Raw genomic sequence first — 21,679 nt, forward strand, 5'->3', positions numbered from 1 at the left:
GGGACTCAGCAATTTTTTGACTTAACAAGCCCTCTAGGGAATTCCAGTGCCTGCTGTAGTTTAAGAATTACTGATGTGAATATTAATCAATCCCCAAATTAAGTCTCTGCAAGGATATGAGGGAATAATGATCTCAGAAGCACTGCTGGACCCTTCCAGATTTTTCTTACCAACTAGATCACTTCATGGGCTCCCTAAATCTCATCACAACTGAAGAGCCCTTTGAATTTCCAGTGGATATTGGTTTCATGGAAGGAAATACGGAAAACTTTTAGGTTAAAAGGCTTTTGGCTCAGGGTTTCTCCTTAGGCTCCTCTCCATTGATGTCCAGAATAGGAAGCAGGCTCCATGTATCCTCAGCACATATGGTTAGGTAAAAAGGAATTGATTCTGTGTGAACTCGTGATTAATAACATATATAGACTACCCTGGCCTCCACCACAGACAGAAGCATTGTATTGTTAAGTAGCATTTATTGAAATATAACCATACCCATATTTACTTATCATCTAGACTTAGAGCTACAGATGAACAGAGCCTGCAAAGCCACAAGTATGGTCTGGCTCTTTTCAGAACAGTTTTGGTGACCCCTCATGAAGAGTAATGTTACCTACACAGTCATGTGTATGCAGCTGGCCCGGCAGCAGCTGCCTAAAGGTGGAGACTGATTCATACATGAAGCTGATGAGCCTGGGCTCCTGGGAGCTAGACACTGAGGGTAGTTCTGTGTAACAGGGTCAGGGCTGGTGATTATGTATGAGTCAACCGTTCACAAAGCCTGGACCAGTTGAAGGGTAAAATCACTTTATTAGGAAACATTTGGTGCTATAAGATTCCCTGCCACAGTGTGGGCTGGCTCAGCCTTACTGAGGTATCCCACTCCAGTGGAGCTCCCTCGAAGAATTCTTTAGCAGTTGAGTGCTCATGATTTCTGATAGTGTTTTCTAAGTGTCTGGGATCACCAGCCAGTGTCCAGCATCTGGCCAATCTCTCTCTCTGTTGTTATCTCAGGAGCTCGTCAGGCAGCTAAATCTGCAGAAGCAAGGCCACGCCAGCAAGAACCCACTTGGATGGGTTTTCCTTTGTCTTCAGATTGAAAGTCCACACGTGGGTGGGTCCCCGCTGACAAGTCTTGTACACAGGGCAGGAATAAACCCCACGGCAGTCTTGCTTATCAGCAGGGATGGCCTTGAGGAACATCACAGGCATGGGGGGTGTCAGGTCCTTCAGTTTGGCCTCTGTAATGATCCCAGCCTGATGACGAGAAGAACAGGAAGAGCATTTTGATAAGACCCAGGACACAGCCAGCCTTCCTCTGGTCAGAAGATGGGAGAGAGGAGAGACTGAGAATGTCCTGGGTGCATCTCTGCCTGTCTCCCCCTGGGTGCTCACCGCCCACCCTGGATGGCATCTCACACAAGGAATCACATTTCTGTCTTTTCAGCTAAATCATCTTTTTTTTTTGAGACAAGATAATGTAGCCCAGATTAAAACTTGAGATCAAGAGCTGGGATTCTAGGCATGTGCCACCACAACTGGCTTTAAATCACTTCCTGATGTGGATCTTGGAAAGCTTTTTATTTACTGTGTACATACTACTCCCTTTGGAGCTTGACTGTCAACAAGTTTTATTCATTCATTTTTGTAAGAATACATCTGACAGACAAGTGGCTAGGTGCTGGGCAGTTAAAGAGGATGAAGGCCGTTATTTCCAGCCAGTGCTTTAGGTTTTAAGGCTTTGGTTATGTCCTGATTCTGCTTCTTTTGAGTTTCATAGCAATTTCATCCATCTTGAAAGCATTTCCACTTTTTTGAACAGAGCGACAGCATTCTCTCTTAGTCGTGACCAGTTTGTAGCTTTTTAGATGGGGCCTCCCTGTGGTTTTAGAACATGTCTCAATAGAGTTGTCTCAGGTCACTGTCTAGTTAGCTAATTTTTTTTTTTTTTGTCCTGAGAAATGCTCTCTGGACAAGAGATTGTCTGGCCAAGTTAAACTGGAAAATCAAATGGTGCTTCTCATACTTTGTATTTGAAGCTTTATCAGCAGTTTGAAGCAAACAGGGTAATTGTTCAACCTGGTGTTTTCCAAATTGCATTGACCACAGGGCACCCTTCATGTGGTAATAAGTGTTTTATGGAACATACTTTGAGAAATGCTGATCCAGAGTGATTCACAAATTTCTCACCTGTGTCCATGAGACTCTGAGCCTCTTGCAGACAGAATTTGGTTCTTTTTACAGGCTGGTGTAAGGCATTGTCACAGAAATAAGCAATGGGATCCCTTGTCCTCAGAATTGAATCAGGAGTAGTAGCAGGGCAGACTTTACCCTCACAAAACCAACTCTTTTGAAGGATACAACCCTGTGCATTTTCATATGTTCACAAAGTCGTACAATCATTGTCACTCTCTAATTCCAGACCATTCTCATCTATCCCTAAGCAAGCTCTGCAACCATTAATAGTCACTATGAATACTAGGGGATTAGCAGCTCCAATTATTATGGTTGAGTTGGTTCAATTCTGTTAGTTTTTATTCCTGTAATTTAGGGGCTCTTGTTGAGTACATGCATGCTTATAACTATTATCTATTATGTATCCTGGTGGCTGGATTTTTTGATCATGGTAATACGTTCTCTTGTTCTCTAAAATCCCTATCTATTCTACCTTTTCTTCGGTAATAGCTTATACAATGAATTGTGATAACAGCATTGATCCTTTGCTATCTTTTTTTTTGGGGGGGGGTGTCTGGGCCTGAACTCTGGGCCTGGGCGCTGTCCCTCAGCTCTTCAGCTCAAGGCTAGTGCTCTACCACTTGAGCCACAGCACCACTTCTGGCTTTTTTCTTTTTGTTTATGTGGTGCTGAGGAATTGAACCCAGGGCCTCAGGCATGCAAGGCAAGCGCTCTACCACTGAGCCACCTTCCCAGCCCTTCCTTTGCTATCTTTGGACTACTGTTTGGATGGCTTGCCTATCTTTTTCCATGTTTACTTTCAACCTATTTTTTTTTAATGTTCTTTGCATCAAAAGTGTCTCTTGTAGATGGTATATAGTTGGATCATGGTGGGCTTATTTTTTCTTTTTGTAAATCTGGATTTGAACTCATTCTACCACGAGTCATACCTCCAAGCACATTTTGCCTTTTGCCTGGCTGGCCTCAGACTGCGATCCTCCTACCTGCACCAGATGCATAGCTGAGACTGCAGTCATGAGCCACTGTTCCTGGCTATACACATAAGATTTCTTAGAAGGGCACTAGTTATTGGATTTAAGAATCCATGCTGATTTTACCTAATTACATTTGTCTGCAAAGGTCCTGTTTCTAAACAAAGTTGCATCTGAGACTCTGGGAGGACGTACATCTCTAGATGCATATTTCCCTGGCCTCCTGGGATCTCCTAGAGTGTCTGACAGTTTTGCCTGATTAGTTTAGTATTATCTTCTAGGAAGAGTTTTGTATCACCCACCAAGTAGGCTACTTGACAAAGCACTCTTTCTAGCTCATGTGTATGAGAAGCATAAACTTGCTCCAGAGTTATCTATCCTTGTCCATTTCATTACCTCAACCATCCATGCTTGTTTGACATTTCCTCTCTGTGCTAAATACCTTTTGTAGTCTTATGGTAACTCAATTTTTTTTATTAGTCTTCAATGAGGAATCCTTTCAAAATGTCACTTTAAATGACACCTAGTGACTCTTGGCTGATGCAGAATGACAGAAAAGTGAGAAGGAATCCTGCTGACCTAGAGATCCCAAACAAGGAAAGTGAGATGAGGGAGGTGTAATCACAGCCCAGGTCAGCAGGCCCAGCTGACTCCAGTACCTCAAGTTCCAGCTGCTATGTAAGAGTCTTTTATAGACACCTGCTTGGGTGTCATGATGACTCCGTTCTCTCATTTTACAATGGAGTGAACAGATATGGAGAGAGAAAACTATCCCAAGGTTAGAGTTGATAAATGGCAGTGAAGGGACACAGATCCAGTCAGTCCAGGTTTAACCTCTGCAAAGCCAGTGGTCTCTGTACCACCCAACTCCTGGCTGATAAAAATGGTCCCAAGGAAAGAAAGAGACAGTAGCATCCCTTTTGGCGGTCATACTTTATGGGATGCCGTGTGTGTGCATTTAGTCAGCTGCCCCAGGATGCTGCTTGGTGCATCCGAGGCCTTACCTGAGTGTCCCAGCGGGCACCCTCCATGAAGAGCCCGTGGATGTAGGCCCCTTCTCGAGGCGGGCTCCGGAACTCCTCCCTGCTCTTCTTTGTCACGTCACATTGCAAGGCCATCTGGTCCAGGGGCCATTCATTCTTGCGGGCCATGGACTGCATGATGGCGGTCAGGAAGGACTGGGGGTTGAAGAAACCTGTCAGCCACACTGTGGCGGGCATGGCAAAGTCCCCTGTCCAAGCCTCTAGCTCCTTGATTCGACTGAGGAGGTCCAGAAACCAGGCTGCCAGGCCTGCTGTGGAGGGGTAGGCTCGCCTGGCCCAGGACTCCGGCACCATGTCGAGATAGAGGGCATTCTGGAGGTTTTCCATGTCACTGGTCATGGTCAACTCCCCCTGAGGACAGAGAAGAAGAGAGAGTGAGGGGACACCAGTCCCACAGACCTGTGGCTTATGGCACCCAACCAGATTGAAAATGGTGCCAGTGGCAGGGTCTCCATGTATTTATCACACTTGGATTGCAAGCGTGCCTCCTGGAGGCTGGTCCTTTAGAATTCCCCCAGCACCACCCATGTCAGGGGCTCCCCTGACTATAGACTGTCAAGAGAGTACAATTGCTCCCCCCTGAGGACCTTAGCACACCTTTGCTTCAAAAGTTTGCAATGGCGAGTTTACTACTGTGATGAGTTGCTTTTGTTAACAATGCCACAAAATAGTCCATGCTTCTTAGTGTCATTATTGTGAGATAGGGGTTTGCTTTGTGGCCTAAGCTGCCTCCAACTGCCAGCCTTCCCGCTTCAACTTCCTGAATGCTGGGATTACAGGTGTGTGCCACCACACCCAACAGATAGTGCTGTTAGCTTTGCTTTTTTCACAAATCAGTTTGCGATTTATTAAATTTGGATGCATCTACAGAAGTACATTGTGCCCAGGGAAGTTTACTGTCATGAGAGCTAACGAACTAGAGGCCCCATCAGATTTGTCATATAACATAATCCAACAGGACTTGTAGGGTTCTAGACTGCTGTGGCACTAGAAAATGGGTCATGGAAGCATCCTCCTTCTTGGGCTCCTTCCTTCCTTCCTTTCTTCCTTCCTTCCTTCCTTCCTTTCTTTCCTTCTTTTTGCCTAGGGCTTGAACTCAGGGCATAGGTGCTGTCCTTGAGTGTCATGTTCAAGATTAGTACTCTACCATTTAACCCGCAGCTGACTCTGCTTTGTGTGTGTGTGTGTGTGTGTGTGTGTGTGTGTGTGTGTGTGTGTGTGTGTGTGTGTGTGTGTGTGTGTGTGTGTGATGTGTGTCTAATTGGAGATAAGAGACTTACGGCCTTTCCTGCCCAGGCTGGCTTTGAACTGTGATCCTCAGATCTCAGCCTCCTGAGTAGTTAGGATTATAGGTGTGAGTCACCAGCACCTAGCAGGCACCTGTTCTATTGAAATATTTTTGTGTGTGTGCTATTTTGAAGCTTGAATTCAAGGCCTAGGCACTGTGGCCTGTCACTTGAACCACAGCTCCATTTCTGACCTTTTGGTGGTTAATTGGAGATAAGAATCTCATGGACTTTCCTGCCCCAGCTGGCTTTGAACCTTGGTCCTCAGATCTCAGCCTCCTGAATACATAGGATTACAAGTGTGAGGCATGAGCACCTGGCCTTAAATTTTTTATTCATTAAGAAATTATCTCTATGTAGTTGTACCAAGGGGATTCGAGTAGACATGTCAGTTCATGAGAACATTCTGTCTAGATCATTATCAGACCCTCCATTATTCTCCCCCTAGTCACCTGTTCTGAGAACTGGGCCACAGTAGATGAGCACCGAGGTCGGATGGAGCTTGGGACACTGACAGCTGCTGTCCGTTAGTTTCTATAGAGAAGCCTTTGTTTCTGGCTAGCTCCCCATGCTAAGCCAACAACTTCCTCTCTGTTCCCAGATCTCAGTGAAGCTATTCACTTTTAAAAGAGTTTTGTTATAAAAAGCAATGTTGGGCTTAGGAAATGATTAAAGCAAGGACTCAGAGTTCAAATCCAAAGATGTGAGAGAGAGGGGTAGGCGAGAGAGAGAAAGGGAACCAGTGAAAATATATATGGTATTGTCAGGTTCTGGTGGATCACAGCTGTACTCCTGGCTATGCAGGAGGCCGAGAGATCTGGAGGACCAAGGCTTGAAGTTGGCTGAGGAAACAGAGCCTATGAGATTCCAGATCCAATTAACTAACAAAAAGATGGACTGGAGGAATGGTTTGAGTGGTAGAGCATCAATAATGAGCAAGCAGGCTGAGCAAGAATGTGAGGTCCTGAGTTCAAACTCAGTGACACCTATATGTATAGGTGTATATATGGCATAAATATGTGTGTGTGTATATATATATATATGTATATATATATATATATATATACATATATATATATATGGACACAGAAGACAGATGTTTTGGAGGCAGTGAAATGACTGTACAATTCTACCGTGGATATGGCTATTATTTATATGTCCAGAGCCATAAAAAGTCCACTATCAAGAATGAAACCTAAGGGCTGGGAATGTGACTTAGTGGTAGAATGCTTGCCTCACATGAATGAAGCCCTGGGTTTCAATTCTTTAGTACCACATACACAGAAAAGGCCAGGAGTGGCACAGTGGCTCATGTGGTAGAGTGCTAGCCTTGAGCAAAAGAAGCTCAAGGACAGTGCCCAGGCCCTGAGTCTGAATCCTGGGGTGAGCTATGACTGTGACAATGGCTGTAGTGCTGGCCGCTCCTGCAGTGCCCGTACCCTGTTGGGAGAAGATGGGTAGCTACTGGGTAGGACCAGCCATATGGAAACTGTGCCTTTGGCTCAATTTTGCTGTGAACTTAAAACTGCTTGACAAAAATGAAGGTTGAATATGTGTTTTCTCCCTTTAATGCACTATTTAATGCTTTAACACCTTTCAGAAAGTTAAACTCATTCGCATAGCAGAAAGACATAAAATGTGCAATTTGGATTCCTTAAAATGTTCTCACATTTGCTTATAAGATGGTAATTATTCTGGCCATGACCTTGCACTTTCTAATTGAAGGTACGAGTCATGGAAACTTAAAGCAGGTCCTTGATTAGGGGTTTTTCTTTTGCTGTGTGTGTGTGGGGGGGGGTAGGTGGGTGAAATAAGTTAAGAAAATAAGCAATCCCCCGCCTTAGTGAGATCAAGTGTTTGCATGACTTCGAGCAGAAGTTGAAAGGACTTCACCCTTCAGAAGAGGATCTGAGAAGAGACATGAGAAAACTCTGTCTCCCCCAGCACCCTGTCACTAAGTGTGCCTGTGTCCCCTTCTAAGGAAGAGGACTATACACCTATAGACATTTGCCAGTGTATCTTGGAAGGGCTTTGAAAACAGAGCATCATGGGGCTTTGAACTCAAGGCCTAGATGTTATCCCTGTTTTTTTTTTTTTTTTTGTTTTTTGTTTTGGCTCAAGGAAAGCATTCTGCCGCTTGAGCTACAGCACCATTTCCAGTTTCCTAGTGTTAATTGGAGGTGAGTCTCATAGACTCCTGCCCTGGCTGGCTTTGGACCACCATCCTCAGATCTCAGCCTCCTGAGTAGCTAGGATTACAGGCTTGAGCCACCAGTACCTTGCAGCCCCTTCTTCCTCCTCCTCCTCTTCCTTTTTCTCCTCCTCCTCCTCCTTTTTCTTCTTCTCCTCCTCCTCCTCTTTTCTCCTCCTCCTCCTTTTTCTCCTCCTTTCCTCCTCCTCCTCCTCCACTTTCTCCTCCTCCTCCTCCTCCTCCTCTTCTTCCTCCTCCTTCTCTTCCTCTACTTTCTCCTCCTCCTCTTCTACCTCCTCCTTCTTCTCCTCTTTTCTCCTTCCCTCCCTCGTTTCTCTCTTCCTGTTTATCTTGCTCTGTAGCCCAGGCTAGCCTTAAACTCATCATCCTCCTGCCTCAGACCACCAAATGTTGGGATTAAATGCATGCACTGCCATGCCCAAGAAACTTTTCTTTCTGCAGTGCTGGGGGTTTGAACCTAGACCTCACACTCTAGGCAAGTGCTGCATCACTGAACCATACACCCAGACCGTAGCCTAGCTACAATCAAATGTTTAGCCGGGCACCGGTAGCTCATGCCTGTCATCCTAGCTATTCAGGAGGCTGAGATCTGAGGATCATGGTTCAAAGCCAGCCTGGGCAGGAAAGTCTGTGAGACTCTTATCTCCAATAAACCACTAGAAAACAGAAAGTGGCACTGTGGCTCAAATGGTAGAGCGTTTGCCTTGAGCTGAAGAGCGCAGGGACAGCACCCAAGCCCAGAGTTCAAGCCCCACGACCGACCAAAAAAAAAACGTTTAGTAGTTTGGAAGTAGGGCTATGGCTCAAGTGATAGAGCACTAGCCTTGAGCAAAAAAGCTCAAGGACAGTGCCCAGGCTCTGAGTTCATGACCGACAAAAACAAACAGTTCAAATGTTCAGAAGTCAGTTGTCATTAGTATGTATTATTGCAAGGCAAATCTAAAAAAGCATGGATTTTCATGCAGTAGCTCTCACAGGAAGAGAACTGTCTGGATATGATGGTTTGAAAGTAAGTTATGGCTGATGGGTCTTGTGAAAGCATCTTCAGGATGCTGGAGTGTTGGACTTTTGAGAGTATGATTAGCATGAGTCAGTACCACTTTGCAATCAACTCTGGGATACTCAGAGCCTGTGATTCTGTATCCTTAGGCCCAAGAGCCTGGATATCAGTGGTGAATGTCCCAAGGAAAAGCATCTCTGTGGGGACACAGTTGTGGCCAGATGGCCTTTCCCAGGTACTCATACAAGTGCCTTGAGCTCCCATGGTCCCCAGGGCCTCAGGACTGTGCCTCTCCGCTGAGGAGTTTTGGATGGACATCAGTTATGGATTCGTGTGGATAAGGACTTCTCTATGACAATGCTCAGAGTCTTCGCTTGATGACTTCAAAAGTGGGAACTTTTAGATCAAATGCATGTGGGGGCAGAACATTTGAGTCTGCCCTGTTGGGGGGACATGACCTGCCTGTGTCCCGCTCTGTCAACCAGAAATAGTTGAGATGGTTCTAGAGAAAGAATGAATACCCCCAAATTCCTGGCTCCCCCCTGGCCCCTGCCAGGGAAGTGGATCAGCAGAGCTGCATGAGCCTTCAGGCCACCATCCCCAAAGCAAGCTTGGAGCTGATGGTCCCCATTGTTCCACTTAACAGCCTCCACCCCCCAGCCTCCCCCTGTCCCTCATGGCAACCCTACCATCCTGGGACCCCTCTTGTCTCTACCCCTTCTGCTGGGTCCATCCTGTTCTCACTTCTTGGCACGGATCTTCTCTCTTCCTTACACCTCGGTGTTTTCCCTCCCCTGAGTTCTGCTGCCTTCTCCTTGGGCCCTCCTCGTCAGCACTCCATCCTCCAGCCTTTCCTTCTGCCTGCCGCCTCTCAGCTGTGTGGCAGGAGCTGAGCTCATCCTAAGGCCCACGGGTTGCCAGTGGGTCTGATGACTGGGCTATCCTCCTGAGACCGGATTCCTGATGGCATGTAGAGTGGAGACCATTCTGTCTGTCCTCGGGGTCATGGAGGGAGCAGGAAGGAAATGATCTTGAAACATCTGGGTCGTTGTTTGGAACAGTCACCTTCGGCTTACCTGAGTGAACCATCGCTCCACTCAAAGTAAAACACTTAGGGCAGGTTTTGTGACCCCCTTCCTCCTCACACATCCCCTGTTCCCTGTCTCTCCTTCCTTCAGGGCCTTCCCTGCAGTGCCAGTCCCGCAGCCTTCCAAACTCAGTCCCATCCGTCTGTCCTTTCTTCCCTATGTCTCTCTCCAGGTGACACTGAGCAAATCCTTCCTTGCCTTCCACCCTGTTCTTGTGTTTGCTTCCCCGAGTGACTGTACAGGAAAGGAAGGCTCAGTCTCTTTGGTACCTTGGCAAATCTCAGCACTGCAATTTGCCCCCAAAGCTCATCGATCATCATTGGGTAGACTAGGCTGAGAGGAGAGAAACGCCACCGCCCCCCTCATCTGTGCCCAGGCATGTTTGGTGATGGATGACACCAGACTGCAGTGAAGGCTCTGGGAAGAAAAAATGAGTGTAGGAATTGGAAGTGGAATGGGAAAATAGACTGTGCTAAATTCCATGGAGTCAATGAGCTAAGATTGCGGTGAGCCGACCCAAGGTAATTGTTGCTGTATTCCTGCTTACCACAGCAATGGAGACACACAGTGGGACAGTAGAATTCTGGATTTCATTTGGTTAGATGCTGGTCTGGAGTTTGGAAACATTACCAAATATGGTTAGTCTTCAGCATCTCATTCTTGTCTTTTCTTTTTCCCCTTCATTTATTTACATTGAGGAAGAAGAAATTGAAAATATAAGAAAACCCCACGGACCTAGCTTTCGCAGGGTGTTACGTAGTTTGTAGGTCTGTCTGCACATGGAAAATTCACAATTGTTTTTCCTGCACACACACACACACACACACACACACACACACACACACACAGAGCTATGGTGGTGTCACCCTCCAAACCACAGCATGGTACCATCTTTTTCTATACACAGACCTCCAGGGCTTTTCTGAGCTTTCATGTTGGCTCCTACTGGCTTCTCACTTCTTTCTGCCTGGATTATAATTCCCCTCTGTTCCTTTCCATTTTCCCTGCTTCTTTCCTTTCTCCTTCTCATGTCCCTCTCCCTGCCCTCCCCTTTCCCATTCTCTCTCCCATGCTGTAGATAGAAACCCAGGTCTTATGTAAGCCAGGCTTGTGTTCCACCAGCGAGGTGGAGCAGGGGAATGCAATGTGAACTAGTACCAGTCCCGCTGCTCAGCTGTTCGAAGGCAAGCAAGGCATCCCAGCTACCCACCGTCCTGGCAAACGATCATACCAGCTTCTGTGCTGGGCAGCTTATGCCATCCCACAGGGAATATAGGAAATGCCATTCTTATTCATCACTAGGAGAAACAGTGGGTTTTTCTTTGCCCCAAAGAAATACCAGAGCTTGTACACTATCCTGATTCTTTTCTGATTACTTTCTGGTTGCTCACCTTCAGGCCCAGGCCCAGCTCTCTCAGTGAGCGCTGAATCTCTCTGGTGAGGATGTTCATCCGCTCGCACTCCTGGAAAGCGACAACAATGTAGGGGCTGCGCTCCTCCACTTTGGCCATCAGCTCTGACATGTTAAATTCATCTGTCACTCGATCCAGTATTTCTTCTAGAAGCACCTTGACCTGTCCTCACAGCAGAAAACACAGGGTTAAGAGGGGTTCTATCCTCCAGCAGGGCTCCGTCCTCCAACAGTGTGGCAGGTGCCAATCACCCATCCTCCTCCCCCCTCTCAGCCCTGGCCACACCCTTGACTTGCTTGCTTAGGTCAACTAGTTCAGGGTGCAAGACTGACCGTGGGAGAGTCTCTCCATAACTGGCAGTGCCCTGGGGCTTGTGTGGCCAGCTTGAAAAGATGAACACAGATGCCTTTTTAAGCATCGGGGTTGAAAAGTCCCGAGACTGACCCAATTATCTGTTGAAGTCAAAGTATGAAGCCATAAGTAGATGCGGGCCTGGATGGCCTCAAGGGGGTGTGTGAAGCTGAAGCAAGGAGCAGCAATGATGATTGTGTATGTGTGTATGTGTGTGTGCATGTGTGTGTTGGTGTGGTAGTATATATACATACAGTGAGAATATGTGGGGAGTGCACACATGTACATATGTGTATGCATACACACAGCTAGCCCTCCATGCCTGTACACTCCTCATCTTCAGATCCAACTAAACCATGCATTAGAAAACAAATACACAAGCCAGGCCTGTAATCCTAGCTACTCAGGAGGCCGAGATCTGGAGGATTGGGATTTGAAGCCAGCTTGGGCAGAAAAAGTCTGTGAGATTCCATCCCCCAAATGCCCAGCAAAACCTGGGCTAGAGGCATGGCTCAAGAGTGAGAGCAGCATTTAAGCACGTACAAGGCCTGGAGTCCAAATCCCAGTATTCCCCCCAAATAAAAATAACGACATAAGTATAACACCTCTACATCATTAAACCGGGATTTTGTTGTTGTTGTTGTTGGTGGTGGTGGTGGTGGGGCTTGAACTCTGGGCCTGGGCGTTGTCCCAAGGCTAGTGCTCTACTACTTGAGCCACAGAGCCACTTCTATCATTAAACCGGTATGGACTTTTTTTTAACCCCATTTCTGGAGTTCATTTTGATAAATATTATTTTGTATGATCAGATGGACATAACCATTTTTCCTTTGTTGTTCCTCTCCTAAGAGCCTCCATCTTTGGTGTCATTGTGTATGAATGCCTAGAGACCTGTATAATTTATTATGTCCCTGTATTTTATTTATTTTATTGTTTTGCTAGTTCTGGGGCTTGAGCTCGGGGCCTGGATACTGTTCCTGAGCTTCTTTTGCTCAAGGCTAGCATTCTACCACTTGAGTCACAGTGCCAGTTCTGGCTTTTTCTGTATATGTGGTACGGAGGAATTGAACCCGGGGCTTCATTATGCAAGGCAAGCACTCTGCCTATATTTTAGATCTAGCCTCTGGTGCCACATGTCTCTCTGAGATTGGCTTACGTCACTTAACATGATTTGTTCTAGGTTCATCCACTGGCATAGTTTGTCATTATTTTCTAAACAATGCAGTATAACAATTATTCACATAGCATTTGCATAGTCATATGGTGATGGCTCAAAGTACACAAGGGGGCTTAGTGGTAGAGCATTTGCATAGCATGTCTGAGGTAACTGGGTTTGGTCCTCAGAATCACAATAAGCAAAATCCACAAAGGGATATGCATGGGCTACGTGCAAATACGATGGCATTTTACACAAGAGACCAGCATTGTGGACTTTGGTATCTGTGGGAGAGTCTAGGACCAAATTCCCACACATTCTGAGGGATCTCTGTCTCTCTCATATACACGCATATCCATGTTCTGTTCAGTTTTGTATGTCTAGGAGGTGATGCTGTGGTTTCTATCCTTGAGTTCTGGAAGGGGCATAACGGTTCATCATGTAACCCTTCTCTAGTACCCACAATTCCTTTTCCCACACAAAGTGTTAACTAATTAGACCAGGGGAATTAGAACCATCAGGGCCTCTCTTCTGGAAAATTGGAATCGAGGTGCAGAGATTCTGGGTTATTCTGGGCCAACCACTTGGCCGCTGAGTCTGCCATTTTGGAGTAAATAAGTAAGACCAGGAGGTCTGTCAACAAAGAGAAGTGAAACAAATGCAGATGTCATAGGCCATATGGCCAGCAGACAAGGATGGAGGGGGAGGAGAGGAGTCTATAAGCAAATGCCAGCCTTTCCAGGGGTCCTGAGAGGTGAGATCCACATGCCTGAGATTATGCTTAGATTTTGTTTATACATCATTCTTTTTCCTTTCTTCAAGTAACAGGTTCCTATCCCCTTAGGGAAATTATTCTTCCCTATCTTTCTGGAGACTGTGACTTGTGGCAGCCTTTCCTGACCCAGTGAGCCCATCAGATTATCTTTTCAAGAGCAGGAAAGATTGAAATCTAGGATCCAAACATTCAATGAGGATGGAGATGCCTTGAAAGGCCTGTGTACTCTTCCTTCTTCCTGGGGCCCTAGGGTCATAGGGTCTTTGTCCTTTCTTCCATTGATTCTCTTTGATAGAGTATGTTAGTTCTGACCTGATTCAGTGAGATTGGTGTCTGTTGCTTACAACCATAGAGCCCTGACCAAGTGAATGCAGCTCTACTGTGCATGGCTCAGATAAGCCAAATAGGCCTCAGTGTTTTCAATCTGTCAGTTTCCAAGTATGTCTTTCTCTACTGACTTCTTCTTCCTCGACTCCCAAGGTGGATGCAAAGAGCAAATCAAATGAACTGATGAATGTGGGGGCAGCTGAAAGTTCTAAAGACTATACAAATGGGAAGGATGATTAATATTCACCCTGCCTTGTATTGTTAACATATCATAATCCATTCTCCAGGAAAAGAGCTGATGTGAGAAAAAGGAAGAGACCAAACTCCCATCACCCCATCACAAATGGGTCTGTGGTGCTGTCATAAGCAAAAACCGGAATGGAATTTTAATGGTACCTGAAAGTGCTGGGTGGAAGACAAATGGCTAAATTGATATCATATGTCTGTCTCTGGGGTGGAATTTGAAGAAACAGCCCTCTATCAGTGAGCTGCCATTTCCACGTTAGTCACAAAGAGATGAAAAGATAGACTCAAGGCAGGGTACCAAACTACATGAAATGGAGGAGGCGGGGAGGTGGGAGTGGGGTGTGATGCAGAGTTCCACCTGGTCTCTCACCAGGCTGAGGGGGGTTTGGAACTCTGAGCAGGGAGAAGATGGATAGGGAATGAGTGAGTCATACGCATACAACGGATGCTGTTTTGCTCAGAAAACCCAGGCGCCCTTCGGGTGGGAAGGGCAGGCTCCTTGGGACATGACCTACTTGACTTCTATAAGCAACACTTCTGCTCTTTTTTTTTAAAAAAATGTAACATATATTTACCAGTAAAAAAACCATCTAGACATTGCAGATAGAAAGGATTGTAGCAGCTGGGCATTGGTGGCTGGTGCCTGTAATCCTAATTACTCAGGAGGCTTAGACTTGAGGGTTGTTGCTCAAAGCTAGCCTGGGCAGGAAAAGTCTGGGAGACTCTAATCTCCAATTAACCACCAAACAGCTGGAAGTAGGGCTGTGGTTCAAGTAGTAACCGTGCCAGCCATGAGGGGGAAAAGTGAAGTGAAAGCACGCAGGCTCTGAGTTCAAGTCCCAGTACTGGTACCAAAAAAAAAAAAAATAAAAGCATAAAACAAAGCACATCCTCTTGTAATCTTTACTCTTCCCTCAATAGGGGGAAACCAGTGTCAAACTGTTAATTTTTAAATTTATATTGCTAATTCTCTGAGTCATCATCTATTCATTCATCTGATATGTCTACTTCTGCCCTCTCTCTCACACTGGTAAAACCAAACGATGTACAGCTTTTCGGCTTGCTTTTTCTATCTCATAATAATATATTATACCTTAAAAATTCTTTTTGGTAGGGGCTGGAAGGTGGCTCAGTGGTAGAGTGCTTGCCTTGCATGCATGAGGCCCTGGGTTCGATTCCTTAGCTCCACATAAGCAGAAAAGCTGGAAGTGGTGCTGTGGCTCAAGTGGTAGAGCGCTAGCCTTGAGCTGAAGAGCTGAGGGACAGTGCCCAGCCCCAGAGTTCAGGCCCAATGACCCACAAAATAGTTCTTTTGGGTAGTGTTAGTGATTGAACCCAGGGCCTCATGCTCACTAAGCAAGTGCTCTACCATAGAGCTATATCCTCAGCCCTATAAATCTTGAACTGATTCCCTTGTTACTGCATAGGATTTTGCCTGACTCTGCTTAAGAGTATTAGTTCACTGTTTTGACACCCATCATTTATTTTCACTTCTGTTGATATTCAGTCTGTTTACCATTTCTACTGCTGTCAGCCATTTTACCATAAGTTATATGCAGATATCCTAAAAATTGTGCACTTTTGAGTATTTCCACTGACTGATTCCATTTCTAAAACTGATTTTTAGCAATCAGTTATGTAGGAAATTTTTTGTAGCTATTGTCAAATTGTTCTATAAATTAAACTTTTATCAGTCAAAGTGAGAGTGTCTACTTTCTTATGTGGATAGTAACATATCTTTAAATCCTTGCCATCACCTAGAAAATGGAGTTTTATTTAGCTTTCTTAAGGTCTGAATGGCACTGAGAATATTTTCACTATTTTTTACTGGCCATTTGTATTTATTGTGTGAATTTCCATAGTGTTCATCTTTTCCTTCCTTCTCTTAGCTTCTTTTTTTTTTCATTCAGAAGAACTCTGTATTTTAATCAGATCTGCCCACTGCCCAGTATGTAAACAGCAAAATGATTTTGACTTTGATTTTGACTTTGATTTTGACTTGATTTTGACTTTGTTGGTGGCAGTTTTTTCTTTGCAGACATTTTTAAAGCCATCAACTTGCCTATCTTTTCCTATATAGATTTTCATTTTTTAAGTTTAAAAATGCTTTCCTCCTCTGTCAGATCATAAAAGCATTTGCCCTAGCTGTCTTCCAAGCTTTTGAGTTGTATGGTTGTGTGTGTGTGTGTTACATTTAAATATTTGAGCTTTCTGAAATAGACTCTGGAAAAGGAACAAGGAACCCTGCTTTACTTTTCTCCAAAGGTCTAGTTGGTCTGTTCAGCACCAAAGAAATCCAGTAGCGAAGGGACTTAAATGGGAACAGACTGCTTCGTCGCTTCGTCATTTGGGAAGGGAGCAAGCTTGTACCTAGTGGGTTCCAGTGCCCTCTCCACACCCAGTTCCCAGTAGCTCAGAAGATGAGTATGTTTGGAAGCACGGAGGGCCTTTGAAGAGGAGATAAAATTAAAATAAGGCTGTAACTATAGGCCCTTATTCTGTCCCACTGCTGTCCTGTCAGAACAGAAAATTTCATTGTGAGCCTTGAGTTTAAACTCCAATAGCACCATCACCAAAAAGTAAATAAACTGCTAGTTCCAAATCCTGAGGTTACAGGCAGGTGAAGGCTTTTTTGTTTGTTTGTTTTTGCCAGTCCTGGGGCTTGAACTCAGGGCCTGAGCACTGTCTCTGAGCTTTTTTCGCTCAAGGCTAGCACACTTTACCACTTGAGCCACAGTGCCACTTCTGGCTTTTTCTTTGTATGTAGCACTGAGGAATTGAACCCAGGGCTTTATGCATGCTAGGCAAGCTCTGTACCACTAAGCCACATTCCCAGCCCCCCAAGTTTTTTTTTTCTTCCTATGTTCAGGAGCATTTTTCTTTCCTGGTGATTTGGTTCTTCCCTTTATTCTCAACTTGCATCTTAGAAATGGAAGGGTGGAACAGGCTGGGTGGTGCGATATAAACAGCTTCCTCGTGCCTGCCCACACACATCCCCATCACCAGATCACCAATTCCTGGGTGCAGATCTCAGAATCAGAATCCTCTGGTGTCCCTCCCTTCCCTCCCTCCCTTCCTCCCTCCCAGCACTGAAGATTGAACAAGCACTCTACCGCAGAGCTGTACCCTCCGAGGCAGAACTTCAAGCCCACTAGCTCCTTCTCAGGCATGTTAAAACCTGAGAACTCCTGGTATAATTAGATCATTCTAAGAGTTAGACTACCTCTTCTGGTTTTCTTAAACTCAGTTCCCTATAGCCTAAAAGTCGGACAACCACTCAAACCTTTGAAACTTTACAAATATAAACCTAACCATGTGAACCTAACAGGAGATCTTGGAGTTCTACAGGGTGGGGGGACTTACCTCCCTTGGAGTTTTAATGAATGTATCTTTTAGGAAAAAAAAATCATGGAGATAGTTCACTTTGACATCCCACCACACCCTCCACTCAAGGACTTGGGCACAAGACCTAGAGGTATCCTCAAGCCTCTAATGACCCTCCCCACCAGGGCATACCTTTTCCTCTCTTGTAGCGCCGGCTCCATCCCCAGCCTGGCTGTCCCCAGGCTGCAGCTCCAGCACAGTGCGGAAGAGCTTTGCTGAGCTCTGGGTCAGGAAGCGGATCTCTGCATTTGGGTGGAGGCCGTAGAGGTAGGGCGACTCTGGGGGCAGCTCTGCATCGATGTACTGAAATCAAGGGTCACCAAAGATGTGTCTCCGCGGCACCCCTCCAGGGGGCACTTCTTACCAACTCCCCCCCCCAGATTTCTCAGAGTCTGAGAAATATGAATTCCTTCCTTGTAGTGTGTGTGTGTGTGTGTGTGTGTGTGTGTGTGTGTGTGTGTGTGTGTGTGTGTGTGTGTTGGGAAAAGGGGAGGTACTGGGGATTGAACTCAGGGCTTTATTCTTATGCTTGGCTTATTCGCTTGAGGCTGGCTCTCTACCACCTGAGCCACACTTCCACTTCTAGCTTTTTTTTTTTTTTGCCAATTAATCAGAGTTAAGGGTCATAGATTTATCTGCTCAGGCTGGCTTGGAATTGCTATCCCCAGATCTCAGTCTTCTGATTAGCTAGGATTACAGGTGAGAACCAGCAGCACCTGGCCTTCCCTGGCATTTTTCACTTAAGCCCTTGCAGGAACCCAGCCTTTTCAATTATTTTCTCTTCTCTCTGTTTATCTAAACCAGGGATGACACATTCAAAGCCATTAATGGGATTGTGCACACAAAGTGAATGTGTGTGGATTGGGCGGGGGAAGGAGATTAACTTGGCTGTAGATAGAAGGGTTCATACATCTGGGAAAAGGCACTGGAGTTCAAAAAGTTTGAAATAGCGTGCCACCCAAACAGCACATCTCCACAGTCAGTTCTTGTGGTCAGGGTCTGTCCTGCCTGAAAATTCCTGCCCGGGTTACTTTCTTCTCATGTGCTTTTTATGATGGTGAGAAAGTTAAGTTCCTGCCAGGACTTTGATGATTGCTTGCTGTTGATAACGTCTAGTCTAAGTAAATGGTGTGCATTCCTTAAAGGCATCTTTCCATTCACTCTAGCACTCAGCACACTTCTGGTCTGAGGAAGATGACCTGTCACCATCTATTAACTTACAGATTAAGAGGAAGAACTGAAAGGAGTCATTTGGAAATGCACAAGCCATGCTACTGTTGGGTCAGAAAACCAGACCTACTTTATTAAGGATGATGTTTTTTGGACTACCTATCGCTTCTTGTTGAGTTATTGCATGGACACTAGAGGGCATACGTGCACTACTTTCCGAGGTGGATGTAAAGACTAAAGATTTGGTTAAGAAAAAATTCTTGAGGTGACATTGTTCAAAAAGAAACACATTGGGCTGGGAATGTGGCTGAGCAGTACAGTGCTTACCCATCATGCACAAAACCCTGGGTTCATATTCCTTAGTACCACATAAACAGAAAAAAGCAAGAAGTGGTGCTGTGGCTCAAGTGATAGAATGCTAGCCTTGAGCAAAAAAAGAAGCTCAGGGACAGTGCCCTGGCCCTGAGTTCAAGCCCCAGGACTGGCAATAAATAAATAAAATAAAAATAAAAAAGAAAAAAATGGGGCTGGGAAGGTGGCTCAGTGGTAGAGCGCTTGCCTTGCATGCCTGAGGCCCTGGGTTCGATTCCCCAGCACCACATAAGCAAAAAGAAAAAAGCCGGAAGTGGCGCTGTGGCTCAAGTGGTAGAGTGCTAGCCTTGAGCTGAAGAGCTGAGGGACAGTGCCCAGGCCCAGAGTTCAGGCCCCACGACCGGACCCAAAAAAAAAAAAATGTACTCATTACCTGACTTGTTTAACTGTAACCCCTTTGTACATCACCTTTATGATAAATTTTTTCTTTAAAAATTCAAAGTTGGGGCTGGGAAGGTGGCTCAGTGGTAGAGTGTTTGCCTTGCATGCATGAGGCCCTGGGTTCGATTCCTCAACACTACATAAGCAGAAAAAAAAGCTGGAAGTGGTGCTCTGGCTCAAGTGGTAGAGTGCTAGCCTTGAGTTGAAGAGCTGAAGGACAGTGCCCAGGCCCAGAGTTCAGGGCCCACAACTGACCAAAAAAAAAAAGGCAATGTGAAATCCCCCCAAAACAAATAAAAAATGAAAACAACAAAAAGTTAAATGTCAAAAAATTTTTTCCTGTTTGTGTAACTGGTCTTAGTGCTTTAATTTTTTTTTAAATTACCTATTTTATTATTGCTAAGTAGTTGTACAAAAGGGTTACAATTTAACATGTCAATTTATGAGTATAACATTAAATTTCTTCTCATAGGCATGGGTTTCCTGGATCAAATGTCTTTCATGACTAATCACAAATCTTAAAAAGTAAAAAGCTTATAGTTAGCATTTCTACAACTACTATCTCCCTTAAATTTGGTATAAAGTTTGGTAAATGTTAGTTCAAATTTTTAAGGTATGTTCCAAAGTTAAAAAAGTTTTGTTTTCAAGGAAACCATCTCTCAGTATATTTTCCAAGGCAGATTAAATGTTCAAAGTTGAATGTTTTAAAAATAGCTTTAGTAATAGAATGTGAAAAATTAAGAGTAGGAAAGGTTTCATGAGAATGTGTCCAAAGCAATCAATGGGAACCAGGAGGGTTACAGAATATAGGAACTAAGAGAAATTTCATCACTGGATGCTCTCTGAAGATATTTAGGACTGCTGAAAAACAACCCATGCTCTGTACATTTTTACCTGAAATTTGGCCCTAGTTAATAGTGGCTTTGTAAATGAGCTGAATTAAAAACAAGCAAAAACTGTCCTAAGTATTAACTGTAGAACAGAACATAAAACCAGAATGATTGAATCAAATATCAGGAACAAGAAGATCTCTAAAGGCTCAACTTTATTAATGAGTTGAACAAAGTCAGCTCAAGGCAGAGAACAAAAGTTGCTATCAGCCTAGTTCCTTGGGCCATTCTTCCATGGCCCTTGCCTGATGCCCACAGCCTGGGCCACAGCATGTGCACAACGGGGGGGGGGGGGCTGTGTGTAGGAGATAGGAGGAGTCACAGGGGCCCTCTGTGAGCCCAGAGCAAAGCCTCACCTGATGATAACCACTGTAGTCCATGTTGCCCGGGAGTGGAAAGCCAGGGGCCAGGGCGAGCTCTCCTTCTAACATCTCCGGCTTGATGAATTCCTGCAGATAGGTTCTGCAGAGTCTTCTGTCCCAGTCATCCGTGATATGGCCTCCGTACATAATCTCGCCGAACAAGTAGCGCAAGTCATCGAAGGGTACCTGGGAGACAGGGGCAAGGAAGAGGGAAAAGCAAATCTCCTGCCCAGGCCACAAGATATGATGTAGCCGGAGATGAGAAGCAATGTCTTACTTGTCTTCACAAGTGTCCAGCAGCATGAGGTGTATTTGGGGAGCTGATTACAAGGCAAGATGGCAGCCTCCTCTCTTTCATAGTTACTGACTGTGACAATCAAGTCAGACTCTTTCTGGAACGGATACGTGTCAAATGGGAGGGCAGTGAGGACCTTGGTTTTTTCCTAAACGTCTGCCCTTCATAACAGGGTCAATTAACTGTCCCATTACAAGTTCAGAATCAGTGAAATGCAGCTTACATGATCACTGGGGCGAAAGTTAGGATGGGAAGCCAACCGACTGAAAGGTTGATATTATGGGGTGGGGTAGGTCTCCCCAGAACTCACAGGTGGGAGGATTTCTCAGGGATCTGAGGCTGATTTGTTTTCCCTATCAGGAAATGTCAGTGGTCCTGCTGGTGCTGGCTTTGGCTCATGATGGAACAGATCCTTTACTGAAAGAGGGAGCATTGCTGGTTAGCACATGTTTTTCTCTGAGATGAAGTTGTCCCAACAGAAGAGGAAGATTTTGTTTTTCTTTAATTTGTGGAAAATCAGCTTGTTGCTATATGAGAAGCTACATGCTTTTGGATACATTCACAATCCTTGGTTTGTGAAAGTGGGAACTGAGATCAGCCACATGTTGGGGGGAGGTCTCTTCCTGCCAACTCTGCCCCTCCCAATGCTGTGCATTCATGCAGGTTGTCTGGGTGCCTGGGGGGAGGGGTGTCTTCTCCTAGATTGCCTCCGTGGTCACTGTCTGGCCTGGCCTCTGCCCTCACTGTAGAACTTCTAAGCACAGG

General features: G+C 45.3%; 1 protein-coding gene across 3 annotated transcripts in view; it reads right to left on the reverse strand.

The window, feature by feature from the left end:
• Positions 1 to 485: 485 nt before the first annotated feature.
• The window catches only part of Dnah9 (dynein axonemal heavy chain 9), a 343,799-nt gene continuing 322,605 nt past the window's right edge, over positions 486 to 21,679 (reverse strand). For all 3 annotated transcript variants that reach the window (XM_070026946.1, XM_070026945.1, XM_070026947.1), the window contains 5 exons: positions 20,614 to 20,805; positions 17,577 to 17,747; positions 11,185 to 11,367; positions 4,169 to 4,558; positions 486 to 1,254 (listed from right to left, as the gene is read on the reverse strand). In XM_070026946.1, the coding sequence (XP_069883047.1) occupies positions 1,027 to 1,254; positions 4,169 to 4,558; positions 11,185 to 11,367; positions 17,577 to 17,747; positions 20,614 to 20,805 (1,164 nt within the window). In that variant the 3' untranslated portion in view covers positions 486 to 1,026. The remainder of the gene's footprint in view (positions 1,255 to 4,168; positions 4,559 to 11,184; positions 11,368 to 17,576; positions 17,748 to 20,613; positions 20,806 to 21,679) is intronic.

This window comes from Dipodomys merriami, unplaced genomic scaffold, assembly GCF_024711535.1.
Source record: "Dipodomys merriami isolate MVZ:Mamm:240054 unplaced genomic scaffold, mDipMer1.0.p SCAF_19, whole genome shotgun sequence".
NCBI lineage: Eukaryota > Metazoa > Chordata > Mammalia > Rodentia > Heteromyidae > Dipodomys > Dipodomys merriami.